At 43.6% G+C, this 19,418-nt stretch overlaps 1 protein-coding gene across 1 annotated transcript in view; it reads left to right on the top strand.

Moving 5' to 3' along the window:
• Nucleotides 1-19,418, top strand: part of LOC126419153 (endoglucanase E-4-like) — a 376,809-nt gene that overhangs the window by 317,951 nt on the left and 39,440 nt on the right. The window contains exon 4 of the mRNA XM_050086264.1: nucleotides 13,675-13,857. Coding sequence (XP_049942221.1) covers nucleotides 13,675-13,857 — 183 coding nt within the window. The remainder of the gene's footprint in view (nucleotides 1-13,674; nucleotides 13,858-19,418) is intronic.

Here is a 19,418-nt window from a genome sequence, read left to right as displayed (position 1 = left end):
CACTACTGTGTCCGTCAATAGACTGAAGTGAGAATGAACTTTTACGGAGACTCTGGGGAAGAGTACCACCCCTTTAACATCACAACACGACACAACCCCCTTTTCTGTCATAGTCGATGTCAAGCACTACTTTCCAGAAGATATCACAGTGACTCTACACGACACGTAATACTGGTATCTGCCATGTACGGAAAAGGTAAGCAACAGCACTGTGTCGCGATCATTGTATCACTCCACACCGATACCACAGTCAGTCGATACAGCTGCACTGTTATCTACAGTATCCAGGGATGGCATCCTACATGTGTCAGCCCCAGACCAAAACACAGAAAACTGGACACAGGTTCGGCCTACACCCCCACCACAGAATCACGTACAACCACCTGCGGACGACCTAACGATGGCACCTCCGGTACCACGTACTCAGCCAGTACCGATGTCACGAACAGGCAGACCGCTGCACCGACCAAGACATTTAGATGAGTACGAGCTGGACAGCATCTCCAGAGACGACCTGCACCACACCTCAACACAGTTTCTGCACACCAAGCCTTTGCGGGAGAGGGGGAGGGGAGAGCCCTGTGGGGGCTCAAACTCTATGGACTTCAGTCGCCATGAATATCGCTGCAAAACAGTATCTTAGGATCTTGGCCATTGTGTTCTGGGATGCCAAGTGTTTAAGTTGTATCTGTCTGCATAATGTGTATAAATAAATATTGCGTATGTGAATCGGTAACGTTGACAGTCGTTACACAACATGAATATCGTGTTCGTTACCCAAATCCTACAAGTTCATCGTCCTACAAGAGGGAGTGCCCATAGTTTGAGTGGTATCCGTAATTTTTTAATTGTATCTACTGAAAATATTTCCCACTAAATTTCTGATCTTTACAGACAAGGTCTATCAAAAGCATATCATGGCAATACCTAAACACTCAACAAGTTGTATCCCAACTACAACTGTGTTTTCGCTCATTTTTCCACTGCTTTGTCTATTGTGTGGCCTCTGGGATCATTACCCACTCAATGAACAAGCGCCTTTTTTGTTCATATGTAATCAGACGAGGTACCAACCGGATGGAGACTTCACCTGATCCACATTATGGTGAGTGGTGCTTACCATTGACCTATAACTCTGGTGCAAGTTCGCCACCATCTTCTCTACAAAAAGACGAAGAAGTTCCACTTTCGGGGTCTCCAGCTGCGTGGCAGCTTCTGGAACAAGCGGCTACTTCTGGTTGTCTTCAATATCCATTTGACTACATTAGACACTTTTACGCCATTTAACCACAGTGTTAGACATTGTGAAATTACGTACTCACCTGCAAGCTCAACATGAACTTTCCTGGTGATTTGTTGTTGTTGTGGTCTTCAGTCCAGAAACTGGTTTGATGTAGCTCTCCTTGCTACTCTTATCTTGTGCAAGCTTCTTCACGTCCGAGTAACTACTGCAACCTACATCCTTCTGAATCTGCTTAGTGTATTCACTCTTGGTCTCCCTCTACGATTTTTACCCTCCACGCTTCCCTCCAGCACTAAATTGGTGATCCCTTGATGCCTCAGAACAAGTCCTACCAATCGATCCCTTCTTGTGCTCAAGTTTTGCCACAAACTCCTCCCCAATTCTATTCAATACCTCCTCATTAGTTATGTGATCTACCCACCTTATCTTCAGCATTCTTCTGTAGCACCACATTTCGAAAGCTTCTATTCTCGTCTTGTCTAAACTACTTATCGTACATGTATCACTTCCATACATGGCTATACTCCATACAAATACTTTCAGAAATGACTTCCTGACACTTAAATCTATACTTGATGTTAACAAATTTCTTTTCTTCAGAAACGCTTTCCTTCCCATTGCCAGTCTACATTTTATACCCTCTCTAATCGATCATGATCAGTTAGTTTGCTCCCCAAATAGCCAAACTTATCTACTACTTTAAGTGTCTCATTTCCTAATCTAATACTCTCAGCATCACCCGACATAATTCGACTACATTCCATTATCCTCGTTTTGCTTTTGTTGATGTTCATCTTATATCCTCCTTTCAAGACACTGTCCATTCCATTCAACTGCTCTTCCAAGTCCTTTGCTGTCTCTGACAGAATTACAATGTTATCGGCGAACCTCAAAGTTTTTATTTCTTCTCCATGGATTTTAATCCCTACTACAAATTTTTCTTTTGTTTCCTTTACTGCTTGCTCAATATACAGATTGAATAGCATCGGGGAGAGGCTACAACCCTGTCTCACTCCCTTCCCAAACACTGCTTTCCTTTCATGTCCCTCGTCTCTTATAACTGCCATTTGGTTTCTGTACAAATTGTAAATAGCCTTTCGCTCTCTGTATTTTACCCCTGACACCTTCAGAATTTGAAAGAGAGTATTCCAGTGAACATTGTCAAAAGTTTTCTCTAAGTCTACAAATGCTAGAAACGTAGGTTTGCCTTTCCTTAATCTTTCTTCTAAGATAAGTCGTAGGGTCAGTGTTGCTTCACGTGTTCCAACATTTCTACGGAATCCAAACTGATCTTCCCCGAGGTCGGCTTCTGCCAGTTTCTCCATTCGGCTGTAAAGAATTCACGTTAGTATTTTGCAGAAGGTCCGTAGCAAGCGGAAAAAAGGGCAAGTCATTCCCCTTTCGAGAAAGGCCGTAGGACAGATGCACGTAATTATAGGCCTATATCGTTGACGTCAGTTATAAGATTCCAGCGTCATGAAAGGGAAGCAGTGGTTGGGAAGGGAGTGAGACAGTTTTGTAGCCTATCCCCAATGTTATTCAATATGTATACTGAGCAAGCAGTAAAGGAAACAAAAGAAAAATTTGTAGTAGGGATTAAAATCAATGAGGAAGAAATAAAAACTTTGAGGTTTGCCGATGACATGGTAATTCTGTCAGAGACAGCAAAGGACTTGGAAGAGCAGTTGAACGGAATGAATAGTGTCTTGAAAGGAGGATATAAGAAGAACATCAATTAAAGCAAAACGAGGATAATGAAATGTAGTCGAATTAAGTCGGATGATGCTGAGGGAATTAGATTAGGAAATGAGACACTTAAAGTAGTGGATAAGTTTGGCTATTTGGGGAGCAAAACAACTGATGATGGCCGAAGCAGAGAGGATATAAAATTTAGACTGGCAATGGCAAGGAAAGCGTTTCTGAAGAAAAGAAATCAGTTAACACAGAGTATAGATTTAAGTGTCAGGAAGTCATTTCTGAAAGTATTTGTATGGAGTATAGCCATGTATGGAAGTGAAACATGTACGATAAGTAGTTTAGACAAGAAGAGAATAGAAGCTTTCGAAATGTGGTGCTACAGAAGAATGCTGAAGATTAGATGGGTAGATCACATAACTAATGAGGAGGTATTGAATAGAATTGGGGAGAAGAGGAGTTTGTGGCAAAACTTGACTACAAGAAGGTATCGATTGGTAGGACTCGTTCTGAGGCATCAAGGGATCACCAATTTAGCATTGGAGGGAAGCGTGGAGGGTAAAAATCGTAGAGGGAGACCAAGAGTGAATACACTAAGCAGATTCAGAAGGATGTAGGTTGCAGTAGTTAATCGGACGTGAATAAGCTTGCACAGGATAGAGTAGCAAGGAGAGCTGCATCAAACCAGTCTCTGGACTGAAGACTACAACAACAACAACAACAACAACAACAACAACATCGTTGACGTCAATTTGTTGCAGAATTATGGAACATGTTTTATGTTCAAAAATTATGACGTTTGTGGAACACGAAAATCTCTTCTATAAAAATTAACATGCAATCCGCAAACAGAGATGTTGCGAAATTCAGCTCGTCCTGTTCCTCCGTGAGATTCATAGCCCTGCAGACAACAGCGCTCAGGATGATGCTGTGCTCCTGTAATTGAGGGGGTGTTTGACACCGTCTCGCACTGCCGGTTACTGAAAAAAATACGAGCTTATCGAGTATCAAACCAGTTCTGCGACTGGATTCAAGACTTCCTTGCGGCTAGGACTCAGCACGTCGCCCTTAATGGGACAAAACTGACCGATATAATGGTACCTTCCGGAGTACCCCATGAAAGTGTGACAGGACCGTTACTGTTTACAACGTACATGAAACAAAGTAAAAAACGCCGGAAGCTCTTTAAGACCGTCCGCAGGTGATGCAATTGTCCATAGGAAAACAGCACACCCGACGAGAGTAGAGATTTGCGGAACGACCTGCAGAGGACTGATGAATGGTGCAGGCTCTGGCAGGCGACCCTGAATGTGAATAAATGTAAAGTATTGCGCATACATTGGAAAAGAAACCACTACTGTACGGCTAAATTATTGATGACAAGCTGTTGGAAACAGTATCTACAGTAAAATATCAGGAAGTAGTTCTCCAGCGAGACCTTAAGTGGTATGACCAACACAAAGCAAATACAAAAAAATGGCTCTGAGCACTATGGGACTTAACATCTGTGGTCATCAGTCCCCTAGAACTTAGAACTACTTAAACCTAGCTAACCTAAGGACATCACACACATCCATGCCCGAGGCAGGATTCGAACCTGCGACCGTAGCGGTCACGCGCTTCCAGACTGAAGCGCCTAGAACAGCACGGCAAAACAAATACAGTATAACCTCGTCAGCGAGACGAACTCGCGGTTAACGCGAAAAAAATATTGGTCCCACCAGGAATACATTAGTTCTTATGGTATGTTTTATCGGTTAACACGAATTTAGGTTAAGGCGAATTACGAACTCTGTTTCAGTTCCTAGCGTAATTAAATTTCACTGTAACACAAACTTCCGACCTTAGAGTATTCTAAAGCGTAATTTGTTTCCGAAATGAATGTAGGAAATGTAGCTACAAAGCTAATTATACTTATTGTTGACTCGTTTTTAACGTATTATAGGTCGGTAGTCGCAATTATCACCTCAACAATCAGCGTATGCTGTACATTGTAAGATATTCAATAATGTGTGCAGCAGCATTTAGAAATGTACTCAGTGCCTGATATGACAGGTGTTCTGTTAGTCGTAGCCGTATCGAGATGGAATACTGAATAAAAACTACAGTTACAACCGGTACCGTAGCGTGCGAAAATGGCAAAGAGGAAACAGACAGCTCTAAATGTACTGTTCTTAAGATTCTAGATGAAGTGGACCGCGGTACCAAGAAAACAGCAGTTGCAGAGCAGTTCGGAATACCTAAATCTACTTTATCTACGATTATTAAAAATCGAGAAAAAATTATTAATGCTGTGGCATCAGGTTCTGGAAACAAATCTAAACGACTTCGTGCCGCCAAGTATGAAGACATCGAGACGTTACTGCTAGAATGGTTCAATCACATGCGTGCTTAAACATACCTTTAATTGCCCTCGTGATTCAGTCAAAAGCAAATCATATTGCTAATGATATGGGCATCGAAGACTTCCGTTGTTCTGCTGGTTGGTTGTATCGGTTCCAAAAGAGACATTCAATTTTATCTGTACAAATTTGTGGTGAAGCAAACAAAGTTGATGAAGAAAGTGCGAACAGCTGGTTGCATGAATTCAACCGAGTGAGGGAAAAGTATGCCTCGTGTGATGTGTTTAACATGAATGAAACTGGATTTTTCTACAACCTTTTTCCAAATCACACCCTGGGGATAAAAGGTGATAAGTGTCACGGTGGGGCACGAAGCAAACAACGTGTGACTGTTGTACTGTGTTGTAATGCTGACGGCAGTGAGAAGTTTCGTTCCTGGGTTATCGGTAAATCCGAGAAACCACGTTGTTTTAAAAACATAAATATGGACACTTTACCTTGCATCTACTCGCACCACTAGAAAGCTTGGATCGATGGCACATCATTTCGTTTCAACAGTCGAATGATTGCTCAAAATAGACATGTTCTTCTTACATTGGACAGACGTACTGTCCATAACGTTCATGATCTGAACCTATCCAACATAAAGGTTCAGTTTTTTCCACTCAACACCACAAGCCGCCTTCAGCCTTTGGACCAAGGCATAATCTCTCTCATAAAGAGAGCTTATCGTAAGCGACTTGTAAGAGCTGCAATTCGCGCTGCTGAAAACAACAGTGCGACCCCAAACTGGAATCTGCTTGACGCAATAAAAGCCCTCGCAGCAGCCTGGAACTCAGTATCGCCACATCGTATAGGGAAGTGCTTTAACAGAGCTTGGAGACATAGCAACAAATGGTTCAAATGGCTCTAAGCACTGTGGGACTTAACATCTGAGGTCATCAGTCCCCTAGACTTAGAACTACTTAAACCTAACTAACCTAAGGACATCACACCCTTCAATGCCCTTAGGCAGGATTCGAACCTGCAACCGTATCAGCACATAGCAACACTGAAGATGTCCACGAGTTAGAAGATGCCACTTATCCTGATGAATGGACAGTTCTGCAGGACGTTGTGAACCTTGGAATTAGTTTCGAAGAATGCATTAGTGTAGACGAAGATGTTGCCGTATGTGCTTCTGTGGAATTGGATGTGCCAAAAGCTGTGAACGAGGTGCAAGAAGGGCCATCAGAAGAAAGTGAAGAGGAAGAGAATATAGATACCGTTCCATCTACCCGTCAGGAGATGTTTACAGCCTTGGACTGTTTATAATGGTTCGATTCAACATCCGACGTCACTGCTGGGTTTACGGACGCTGTCACAACAATTTGTTGTGAAATTACAAAATATTATCGTTCCCATGAACGTCAGCGAACCATGACCGAATTTTTTCCAAGAAAGTAACGTACATAATTTGTGACTACTAGGACTTTACAATCACTTTATAGTGTTAAAAGTCTACAATAACGTGATTGATAGTGTAGTGTATTACACATTAGTTGTACTGCTGTACATGTATACTTATTAAAATCTGTGGTTTTCACTTAAAACGAATTTTTTTAACACGAACTCCAGATTTTTCGGTCCCTTCGGATTCGTGTTAACGAAGTTTTACTGTAATACGAAAAGTAGACCCCAGCCTGAGATTTGTAGAACGAATCTGAAGGCGATATAACTCATCCGCGAAGGAAGAGGCTTATAAGGCGCTTGTTCGATTGATTCTTTAGTATTGTTCATCAGTCTGGGATCCTTACCAGATAGGACCGATAGAAGAGTTACAGAATATCAAACGAAGAGTGGTGCGTTTCGTCACGGTAACGTTTACTTGGCGCTGGAGCGTTACAGAGGTGCACAACAAACTCAAGTGGCCGAAGTTAAAAGAGAGGCGTTTGCATCACGGGGACGTTTACTACCAAAATTTATAGAGATCACTTTCCGGGTAGAGTCAGGTAACACATTATTTTCTCCTAGATGTATCTCGCTTAATGACCACAACGAGAAAATTCGAGAAATAAGAGCTAAAACAGAGGCTTACCGACAATCATTCTTCCCACGTGCCATTTCCGAGTGGAATGGGGGAGGGGGTTCAGTTAGCGGTACGAGAAGTACCCTCCACCACACACCGTTAGGTGATTTCGAAGTATAATCCAGATATAAACGTACATTTGACAATACCTATCTGCTAGTTGCAGCAACAGGTATAGCACAAATAAGAGATCCGCTCAGCCCTTTGTTTACACGACTGACAGGGCTAATCATAGCACTACAAAACCGCCACAAACTTCATACAACTGTGCATTATTGCTGCTGTTATTACCTCCAAGTCACCTTTAATACTGTTCTCGGTAAGCTGCTAGTCAGAGTGTTTCCTGCTGCTCCTAATATAAGTACTCTACATTCTTCATCAGAATCTCTGCAGAAACCCCTGTGTTCCCCATCACCTGCCTGAGCTTGACTGTAGGTTTCACAGTACTTGTGATCTAGTCTTCCAAAAAAATGGTTCAGATGGCTGTGAGCACTATGGGACTTAATTTCTGAGGTCATCAGTCCCCTAGAACTTGGAACTACTTAAACCTAACTAACCTAAGGACATCACACACATCCATGCCCAAGGCAGGATTCGAACCTGTTGACCGTAGCGGTCGCGCGGTTCCAGACTGTAGCGCTTAGAACCGCTCGGCCACCGCGGCCGGCGATCTGGTATTCCGCCCTTAGTTTTTCCTGTAGCCTTTGGCCAACATCCCTCCTATGATTGCTGCCTAGCAGCAGCACTCACTCTTTCTTCTTACTTGATTTTTCTGCCGACCTAGCCTTAAAGTTGTTCCTATGAATCTGTTGCACTCTACTTTGTACAAAAACAGGTTAATTCTCTTCTTATATTTCAGATAACAGGTCAAACTATTTGCAAACCGCAGTTGGAAATGTGATTTCTGAGGTTTTCTCCTTACTTGTCACCTTTTCCCAGTTGCCATTGTCTCTTTCTCCCTTCAACCCATCTAATTCAACATTAGCCATTTATAATTCTTCCTGAAGGACACAAATCCGTGGAAGAGCCTTATCTGATACTTTACTTGCCTCCCTGCTACAATCCTCCCAATCAAATACCAACTCACGGTCCTGGCATGTTTCTCCAGCACTAACTACCCTATAGCAACATCCATGAAACTACCTGGAAGATTAAAACTGTGTGCCGGACTGAGACACGAACTCAGGACCTTTGCCTTTTGCGGGCAAGTGAGCTACCATTTGAGCTACCCAAGCACGAGTCACGCCCGGTCCTCACAGCTTTCCTTTTGCCAGTACTTCATCTCCTACCTTCCAAACTTCACAGAAGCTCTCCTGCGAACCTTGCAGAACTAGCACTCCTGGAAGAAATGATATTGTGGAGACATGGCTTAGCCACAGCCTGGGGGATGCTTCCAGAATGAGATTTTCACTCTGCAGCGGAGTGTGCGCTGATATGAAACTTCCTGGCAGATTAAAACTGTGTGCAGGACCGAGACTCCAACTCGGGACCTTTGCCTTTCGCGGGCAAGTGCTCTACCATCTTTTTTTTCTTTTTTTGACCCCTTTTTTCTTTTTTTCTTTTTCTCTTATTTTTAATTTTATTTTGGAGTGGTAGTGGACAGGTGGGGGCCTCGGGGGGCAAAGTGGGCAGTGGTCGAAACACGAGGCCTGGCCACAGTGTCCCCCTCACCACCACCGAGCCTGTGGTGCTTAGGGAAGTGGGAGACACAGAAATCAACAGCAGTGGAAGGCGTTGTTGTTATTTATTTATTTTCATGTGTTTTGTAATATTCACTATTATTATGAAATTATGTGAACACATAGGCGAAAGAGAAAAGAAATATAAATTCTGGTTAAAGAAAAAGAAAAGAGAAAGGAAAACCAAAAAGAAATAAAATCCGTGCAATCTGCGACGCGCTCTCCCATCCGCGGAGGTCAGAAGTAGAATCGATCGTAGCCGGTTTAAACTCAGACACCGCCGGGGGAGGAGGGGTAGGTGCCCTCTGAGCCAGGCACCCCCCAACTCAGTGGAGGTCTAACAAAGACCGCTCGAAGATAGTTAGCAAATAATGTTCGGTAACGTGGCGTGTTTTCGAGAGCTGCATGAGCTGTTCGTAAATAGGTCCAGAAGTCGAGGCGGGATTTAGGTCCCTCATGAAAGTGATAAGCGACCGCCCACCCTTTGACCCACGTAATAGCGTGAAATTTGGCGGCCGGAAAATGTCTGTCCTCCGGGTATAGAATCATTCGAGGTTCGATTGTGTCTGGTGGCACCGGGAGATAGCAGGCAATGATTTGCTGCACGAAGCGCCATACATCTTGCTATAGGCGCATGTCAGACGGTGTTCTCAGTGTCCAGTTTCTGGCAAAGGAGACAAAGAGGGGATTCTGACAAGCCAATGTTGTGCAGTCGCTGCTTCGTGGCAAATTTCCTGTTGACTATGTGATACCACAGTGCCCGGACGTTCGTAGGGAGGAAGGACTGGTGGACGGTAGTCCACACTATGGGCCACTGGATGGAGAGATGTTTGGTCTCTATCACATTCCAGGGAACACAGCGCAGCAGCAGGCTGTAAAAATCCTTAGTCCTGGGTGGGCGCGTATCTGGGAAACTGGTATGTATGTAACTGTAGTCGACGAAAAAGGTCGAAATATGGGACAAATGAGGCACCATCTACGCTACACAAGCACGAGTCACGCCCCGTCCTCACAGCTCACCTTTTGCCAGTACCTCGTCTCCTACCTTCCAAACTTTACAGAAGCTCTCCTGCGAACCTTGCAGAACTAGCACTCCTGGAAGAAAGGATATTGTGGAGATATGGCTTAGCCACAGCCTGGGGGATGTTTCCAGAATGAGATTTTCATTCTGCAGCGAATTGTGCGCTGATATGAAACTTCGCGGTAGATTAAAATTGTGTCCCGAACCAAGACTCGAACTCGGGACCTTTGCCTTTCACTGGCAAATGCTCTACCATCTGAGCTACCCAAGCACGATACACGCCCTGTCCTCACTGGCAGAATGAAAGTTGTGAGGACGGAGCCTGAATCGTGCTTGGGTAGCTCAGATGGTAGAGCACTTGCCCGTGAAAGGCAAACGTCCCGAGTTCGAGTCTCGGTCCGGCACACAGTTTTAATCTTCCAGGAAGTTTCATAACAGTGCACACTCTGCTGCAGAGTAAAAATCTCGTTCTAGCAACATCCTTATTTGACTCACCTGACTCTACTTCTACAGTAAACCGAAAAACGCTAACACACGTTTCAGATTCAGTAAAGTAACAACCACATATCTTCTGATGAGTTCCACAAATAACTTCTAAGCGGCAGGCAGACATAACACAAGAATGTAAAAACCACTGAATGTAAGTTTCAGATCGTAGAAGATCTGAACTGAATTAAAAACACAAAGCATAATATTTTTTAACAAAAATCTTAAACAGACACTATCAGGAATTAATATCCGAACAACATGTAATGACTAGACAGTGGATGGATGTTAACACTAACATGTAAATATCCCACAGATATTCACTAAAACTAAAACTAAGCAAGCACAGTATTTTATAACAACAATATGAAACAGATATCATCTGAAAATTATTAAAAGCATTAAAATGTATCCAGAACAACACGTGGCGTTCTACGGGTATTGGTGCTGATGTCAGAGCCACTACTTAACACCACCTGCTCACAATTGACTGGCTGGATGTACATCTGTTGTTTACAGTCGTTAGTTCAAGCTACCACCATTGTTGCCGCACTAACATCGCTTACACACCAGGAATAAAATCAGTCTCAGAACTTTTTGGACAGATGGTGTACCTGTATGTGATGGTACCACACCTCGACGCTATAAAACATCTCCACTGAATTGAAAGACCAGGCTTCCCAAAATGTGAATGTGGAGAGAATGAAGACGTTAACCACATGGCACTTGTGTGTCAGCGAGACAAATAAGCGATGAATTCCCTACTCCTACAGCTTAGCAGTGGAAGAATGGATCATTCCGTTTGAAAAATGTCAAATTTCCTTGATTTGGCTCTGAAACTGCCACGGTACCTAGCCCTCCCACAGCATGGAGATGAGACTTCAAGGAAACTTCAGTTTATTTAGTTGCAGGATATAGAGGGTGTAACTGAATTCCCCTTACAGGCAATGAGGACTTGTAGTGGGGACCAAGATGGTTATGTTTAGCATAGGAACTCGTGTCCAGACAAATATAATTTCCCTGCTACACGTAAAATATCACAACACACACTCAAATCTGTCACATTTTCAGTGCCACTGACTAGGGTATTACATACGTCATTCAGCGATCGCCTGGGTAGAGAGAGTAAGCGGGCTCTGACACACTTTTGATATCAGATTAATACAGTAATTAATTGAAATGATCAATTAAAGTATCCTCTCCCCTTAACCTACTCTTTCTGGGGTTCATAAACCACATAGCAGAACAGTAGGGTAGGGAGAGGGGGAAGGGTGGTTTAATTGATAAATTTAATTAATTATCACATCAATTCGATATCAAAAGTGCGCCGGAACTCGCTTTGCCCTACTTCTCACCTGATGACACGTGCCCATTACAGGTTTGCTTGCATGCCATTCAGCTGAGTTTGTGATCTGCCATGAGAGGTTTGTATCTGCAATTGTGCTTGTGGTCTTTGTTCATATTGTACTACTGTATCCACCCAAATACGTTTGTACATGCTGTTGAGTTCATTGTCTTTGTTCATCCTATGCTACTGTACAGTAGTAATCATTCACTACAGTACGCCATGCAAGGATGACAGTTCAAACCAACATCCTGAAATCGCTTCAGGCAAATTCTGGGGTAGTCCCTTTGAAAGGGCATGGCCGATTTTCTTCCCCATCCTTCCTTAATCCAAGGTTGTGCTCCATCTCTAATGACATCTCGATAGGACGTTAAAGACTGATCTCCTCCTCGCTACAGTACAGAATCCAAGCTACATTTCATTTTTAGTGCATTGCTGTTGACCACAGTACGCTACACATTGTTATTATATGACGAAGCTTGGTGCAATGGTAGGGCTGTTCGTCAATTCTATGTGAAGCATTTTCCACATCATCATACACCTTCATACTCCCTCTTTGCTACGGTGTAGAAGTGGGCCTTAGAGACAGGGACATTCATCATCAGCAGGGCTGGTTGTGGTACTCCATGATGGCACTGAACATAGACTTTAAAGAGGCTGTACTCCATGCAGTGGAAGAGGATTGACAACAAGTACCAGAAACATAGCAGTTAGACTGAAAGTGGGTCACCAAACTGTCTGGAGTGTTTTGTTCAAATGGCAGCTACACCTGTACTATCCCCAGAAAGTACAGGCAAGGTAGACACAGGAGTTTGCATCTTTTGACCAATTCTGCGTGTAGTTCTTGCATTATTGTGTGGAAAAACCAGACTTCCCATGGTGGATCCTTTTCATGAATGAAGCCAAGTTCACCAGGGAAGGTGGGGAACCTTGACAACAGTCACGGTGGGCTAATGAAAACCCACGTGCTGTGTACCCCCATGGATTCCTGGAACAATATGGTCTGAACATTTGGGCATAGTTTCTGGCTGGATGTGTGAATTGCCCATACCTTCTTCCACCATATTTCATTGGTAGTGCATATCTGCAGTTTGTTGATGGCATACTGCATGAGCTCTTGGAAGATGCACCATGTGTGCACAACATATGGTTGCAGCACGATGTTGCACCACCTCATTTTACACATGTTGTCCAACATCATTTGGACCAACGATTTGGGCAATAGTGTATATGTCATTGTGGCCTGATTGCTTGGCTAGCATGTTCTTCTGACTTGAACCCGCTAGACTACTACCTGTGAGGTCACATGAAATCCTAGATTTACGAGACTCCTGTGGCATTCGGAGAAGATCTACTGGCGCGGTTTATGGCTGTGGCGGATACTGGAGCATCAAGGATTGGAGATCATGTGTCTTGGAACATGGTACAGAGATACCGTATTTGTGTTGACATCGGTGACCATCACACTGAGCCCCACTTATATGTGGACCCAGATGACGAACAACAGGAGACAGAGAGCAATGTAGCAGGGAAATGCTACATTTCAGGACATGAACTCCTATGCTAAACTTAACCGTCTTGGTCCCAAATACAAGTCATGAGAGTCTGCAAGGGAATTTAATTACACCTTGTATATATAATGCTGTATGCTTCTAAAATTCTTATGACATTTTTAAGCATTTTTTCGCATGGTCTTAATTGAAGCCATTGATGGGCAATCTCCTGGGAGTTAAATTTTTTTTCAGCACTTACAGTACATCGAAAATTCGTCATGTAATTCGATTTTTTCCCTCAGGTCAGTTGCAGTATGCAGTGGACGCAGTGAAGTGGGCGACGGACTACTTCATAAAGTGCCACGTGGCTCCCACGGAGCTGTACGGTCAGGTTGGCGATTTCGACCTCGACCACAAGTACTGGGGTCGCCCAGAGGAGCTCAACATGTCGCGGCCCGCCTTCAAGATTGACGCCCAGCACCCAGGTTTGTCACATTCCGTAGCTGCAGGAACACACTACCATGTTTAATTCTCTATTTACTACTATCAACGTAATTCAGTGCAGGACTCTTCCTACGTTTGGTGAAGAGTATACCTTGCACCCTACGTTCGATTGTTATGTATATCCTTCATGCGTATTAAAAAATTATTCTTTCAACAATGTCATGTCAAATTTCGTCCGTTACCCTTTCGGAGCTTCGCGAGAGAACTAGTGCTTCGCCTGTAAAGGACTTGAACACACATGCACATTAAACAACAAAATGATGCATTGTCTTGCTGGTACTAAACCATCCCATCTCGGTCATTTCATTGATCTAAAGAATTAAAAACTTTTCAGGCATTTCCAGATACACAATACCAGTGATAGTTTTTTCCACGAAGAACAAATGTCTACATTTCCAATATGCTAAAAGCACAAAACGTATTAACTTTTGGGGAGTCACAAAGGTGTTCCAGGGTTGCATGTGTATTTTCGCTGCCCATATTCTGCATAACTGTTGAATCATCGCTTAAGAGTAACGCACCAGTTTAGCCATTTTGACTGTGCACTACGCTGGCGCTCCTGGTGGCGGAATGGAGTACCGACACCCAATGTGAATCAAACTTGAGAGTGTTTGCTACAAAACAACACAACTGCCGATTCTGTAAGTTATCTCAATAAATTTCTGTATCATTCCAAAGTTGTAAAGTCCTTTTTGACTCGCTTTGTGTAATGTTTCCTCAACCCATGATGTTTCGTTTCCTCGTCCTCTTTTGGATGCTTCACTGTTTTGTCAGGCATCTACATCTACATCCATACTCCGCAATCCACCTGACGGTGTGTGGCGGAGGGTACTTTGAGTACCTCTATCGGTTCTCCCTTCTATTCCAGTCTTGTATTGTTCGTGGAAAGAAAGATTGTCGGCAAGCCTCTGTGTGGGCTCTAATCTCTCTGATTTTATCCTCATTGTCTCTTCGCGAGATATGCGTTGGAGGGAGCAATAAACTGCTTGACTCCTAGGTGAAGGTATGTTCTCGAAACTTCAACAAAAGCCCGTACCGAGCAACTGAGCGTCTCTCTTGCAGAGTCTTCCACTAGGTTTTATCTATCATCTCCGTAATGCTTTCGTGATTATTAAATGATCCTGTAACGAAGCGCCCTGCTCTCCATTGGATCTTCTCTATTTCTTCTATCAACCCTATCTGGTATGGATCCCACACCGGTAAGCAGTATTCAAGCAGTGGGCGAACAAGTGTACTGTAACCTACTTCCTTTGTTTTCAGATTGAATTTCCTTAGGATTCTTCCAATGAATCTCAGTCTGGGAGCTGCTTTACCGACGATTAATTTTATATGGTCTTTCTTTCTATGTATTTGCAGCACATTACACTTGTCTACATTGAGATTCAATTGCCATTCCCTGCACCATGCGTCAGTTCCTTGCAGATCCTCCTGCATTTCAGTACAATTTTCCATTGTTACAACCTCTCGATATACTACAGCATCATCCGCAAAAAGCCTCTGTGAACTTCCGATGTTATCCACGAGGTCATTTATGTATACTGTGAATAGCAATGGTCCTACGACGCTCCCCTGCGGCACACCTGAAATCACTCTTACTTCGGAAGACTTCTCTCCATTGAGAATGACACGCTGCGTTCTGTTATCTAGGAAGTCTTCAATCGAATCACACAATTGGTCTGAGAGTCCATATGCTCTTACTTTGTTCATTAAACGACCGTACGGAACTGTATCAAACGCCTTGCGGAAGTCAAGAATCTGGCAATGTATCTGTCGTCCAAAAACTACATGTGTTACTTTAAAAACGGAAAGCAACGCTTTGTAGCTACGAACTGACGTCTATCTGGTGTTCACAAAAAGCGCCAACTTTCCCAGAATGACTATGGTTGCATAACTATTCCAGTCATTGCTTAGACTTCATACCAAATCTTACCATGGGTAGGTTTCCTTTGGTGTGTCTGTCGATCTCTAGTCTCTTACACCAGAGTGCCTAGGTGAGCCTGTCTTCTGGATTCGCCTTCTCAAAAATGGTTGAAATGGCTCTGAGCACTATGGGACTTAACATCTTAGATCATCAGTCCCCTAGAACTTAGAACTACTTAAACCTAACTAACCTAAGGACATCACACACATCCATGCCCGAGGCAGGATTCGAACCCGCGACCGTAGCGGTCGCTCGGTTCCAGACTGAAGCGCCTACAACCGCTCGGCCACACTGGCCGGCTCGCCTTCTCATTGCAGTTTCACCCAACACCATTAGCCATGAAGATATTATTCTTCCTGTGGCCAGGGCACATCTGCTGTCCATAGCAGGTTTCCCCTTGGCCTTTAACCCAAGAATGATGGAAACTGAATTAAATGTTCCGATTAAGATCCCTGTAAGTCATGGTCGGCCAGACATTCTGCACGCATGCGGATCTGCTGCCCATGTGCAACTTCCTGGTCACCAGATGTATAAACAGGGAGACGGAACTGTCACCGCTCACTTTGTTTATGTCTCTAAGTACAGATGTCTCCACTTTACTTTACCCACTAGCTGGGATGCACTGTACCTGGGACACACCCTAGCTGTTTTCACAGTGTGCAGTGCAATCTAGGGAAGGTATCGTGTTATTCTATCGCTCTATCAACAAACGCCACGTTTCTAAAATAAAACGTAAAAACAATTGGTGCATAAATATGCCAGATTGGTTTTATGCCCACGTTAGACACCTAAATACCCTTCATGGCAAGGGTCTCATACATGTCTCTCAACAATTAAACAATACTTTTTAAGCATGTAAGTATACCTTGAACAACCGGTTTAATGCCATCTTTTCAAGATGACAATGTTCACCTATGTAACATGGAGCAGGGTGAGGCACAGTTAGTAAATAACAATTTTAAATTACAAAAAAGAAAGAAATTCAATACACGCTCATCATTGGCGACGAGAAACGATGAAGTTAATGTCAGGCACAAAAGCACAGTACATTGATAAACGCTATCAGTTGCGAAGATTTTCGTCATTAATACTCGATCGAAACCTTGATGTATTCATTGTCCTTACGGAGAAAAATCTTTCACGCACATAAGTAGATCTGAACATGGTCATAACTGCTTCGTGATGGAGGCGTGGAAATTCTTTCTGTGAAAGTTCTCATAGAATTCTTTTCTACATCGTATTGCAAAAAACTTGTACTTCAGTTGTGTATTTCACTGCAGGTCGAACTGTTCCATCTGTAGACGCTTCGGAGCAAGCGGCCGTGTAAAGCGACGAATGATAGGTGACACATTTGTAACGTCTACAAATTGTGCTCATAATTGCTGCTTAATTTTTACAATTATTGATATGTACTCTTTAAATCTAGCACTTTCGTGGAGCAAACCGAGGGCAGGGAAATGTGCAGTGTTTCCAGACAGTAGTTGGCTCTACCAAAAAGCAAGCTTCCTTTCAAAAGCATTTAGTTTTTCCAACATGTCAGAAATTAAGTTATGTTCATGTGTGACGCAATCTCCAGGAGATATGCAAGGTCTGATATTCAGCAAGCGCCATCTAATTTTGGTTCACTCTTTCCCTTCTCATGTGAGAAATGTGCTACGGCCAAACGTAAACAAAAAAAATCTTTTCAGGATTTTACCTCGACTGAACCAGTGTACTTCGATATAGTAAGGAGTGGCGCCGTCCTCCTCTGTAATTCCTCCGAGAACTGTTGAAATTGGCGATGAGTAAGCTAATGTGTTTTCACGCACAACAATTTCCATGGCGTTTTCTAAAGTTACTGATCTTGCACAAAGCGCCTCTTGAATTCCGTACAACGCCTCTTCTGTGCATCCTGGCTTTTCGCACATCAGTGCTACGAGTCCTCTATGATGACCTCGCATTGCCGGTGCTCCATCTGTGGTCTCTGAGATTAACCGATTCCAGTCCATTTCGACACCATCAATCACTTGCACGACAGCTTAGAGCAAGTCTGCACCTGTCGTAGTCACCTGTCCAAGATGTCCTCTGTTACACGCAGAGCGCTATCACACCTCGTATGTATATCACTACCTGAGCTGTATCTGTAAGATCTGTTGCTTCATTCACCGCGACAGAGAAGGTAAAAAAGTCCTTAGCCTCATTTGTTGACTCCTGTGCACGTCGCCAGCTATAACATTTAAAAGTTGCACTACTGTTTGTTCGGAAAGGCCGATTTCTTGAAACCTACTAATGTTCGTAGGACACAAGTTCTGCAGCATCAGTGAGACAGTCTTTTACAAACTCCCTTTCACAAAACGGTTTCCCAAATCTTGTTATTCTTGTGGCAGTTTTCAAAGTTGCTCGCAGTGCAGATGTACTGTATTTGTCGTTCTGGAAAATCGAAAACATTACGTTGTGCAGTAAAATAGATACGAATGTAACACACGAAACGACGATTGCAAGAGGTATCAATTATTATGACATATTAAAAATCTGTTGGTGCGCCTCATCCACTTTTTTAGGCGCACTTAATGTGGCTGGCCGTTCTTCACTGTCCAGTACACTACACTCGTCTTTTCGAAATGAGTTGTAGTGACTTTCAATCGTGAATTTACGCAGGCCGCCTATTATTCGCTGGCACAGCAAACACTGTGAGTTTTCAGTTACTGCTGTAAAGAAGAACTGCATTCCCAGCCGTGTTTAAATGGCTAAGAACATAGATCTCCCGTTCTTTGCTTTTTTGCAGTTCTCGTCATTTCTCAGTATGCCTCTCGTAGCGCTACAGTCGCCCGATGGAAGTAAGACAGGGTGTGCTTCGGTCCTCCCGGTACGCGGAGCTAGGTAGCGCAGTAGTTAGCAGACCAGACCCACATTTGGGAGGACGGCGGTTCAAATCCGCGTCCGGCCATCTAGATTTACATTACTGACCATTAAAATTGCTACACCAAGAAGAAATGCAGATGATAAACGGGTATTCATTGGACAAATATATTATACTAGAACTGACATATACCAGAACAAACACCTCTGGCCGTAATAACGGCCTCGATACGCCTGGGCATTGCGTCAAACAGAGCTTGGATGGCGTATACAGGTACAGCTGCCCAGACAGCTTCAACACGATACGACAGTTCATCGAGAGCAGTGACTGGCGTATTGTGACAAGCCAGTTGCTTGGCCACCATTGATCAGACGTTTACAGTTAGTGAGAGATCTGGAGAATGTGGTGGCCAGGGCAGCAGTCGAACATTTTCTGTATCCAGAAAGGCCCGTATAGGACCTGCAACATGCGGTCGTGCATTATCGTGCTGAAATGTAAGGTTTCACAGGGATCGAATGAAGGGTAGAGCCACGGGTGGTAACACATCTGAAATGTAACGTCCACTGTTCAAAATGCCGTCAATGCGAACAAGAGGTGACCGAGACGTGTAACCAATGGCACCCCATACCATCACGCCAGGTGATACGCCAGTATGGCGATGACGAATACACGCTTCAAACGTGTGTTCACCACGATGTCGCCAAACACGGATGCGACCATCATGATGCTGTAAACAGAACCTGGATTCATCCGATAAAAAAGACGTTTTGCCATTTGTGCAC

This window comes from Schistocerca serialis, chromosome 9 (assembly GCF_023864345.2).
Source record: "Schistocerca serialis cubense isolate TAMUIC-IGC-003099 chromosome 9, iqSchSeri2.2, whole genome shotgun sequence".
In the NCBI taxonomy this organism is placed as follows: Eukaryota; Metazoa; Arthropoda; class Insecta; order Orthoptera; family Acrididae; genus Schistocerca; species Schistocerca serialis.
The sequence above is the reverse complement of the archived record's forward strand: the minus strand, read 5'-3'. Positions and strand labels throughout refer to the sequence as shown.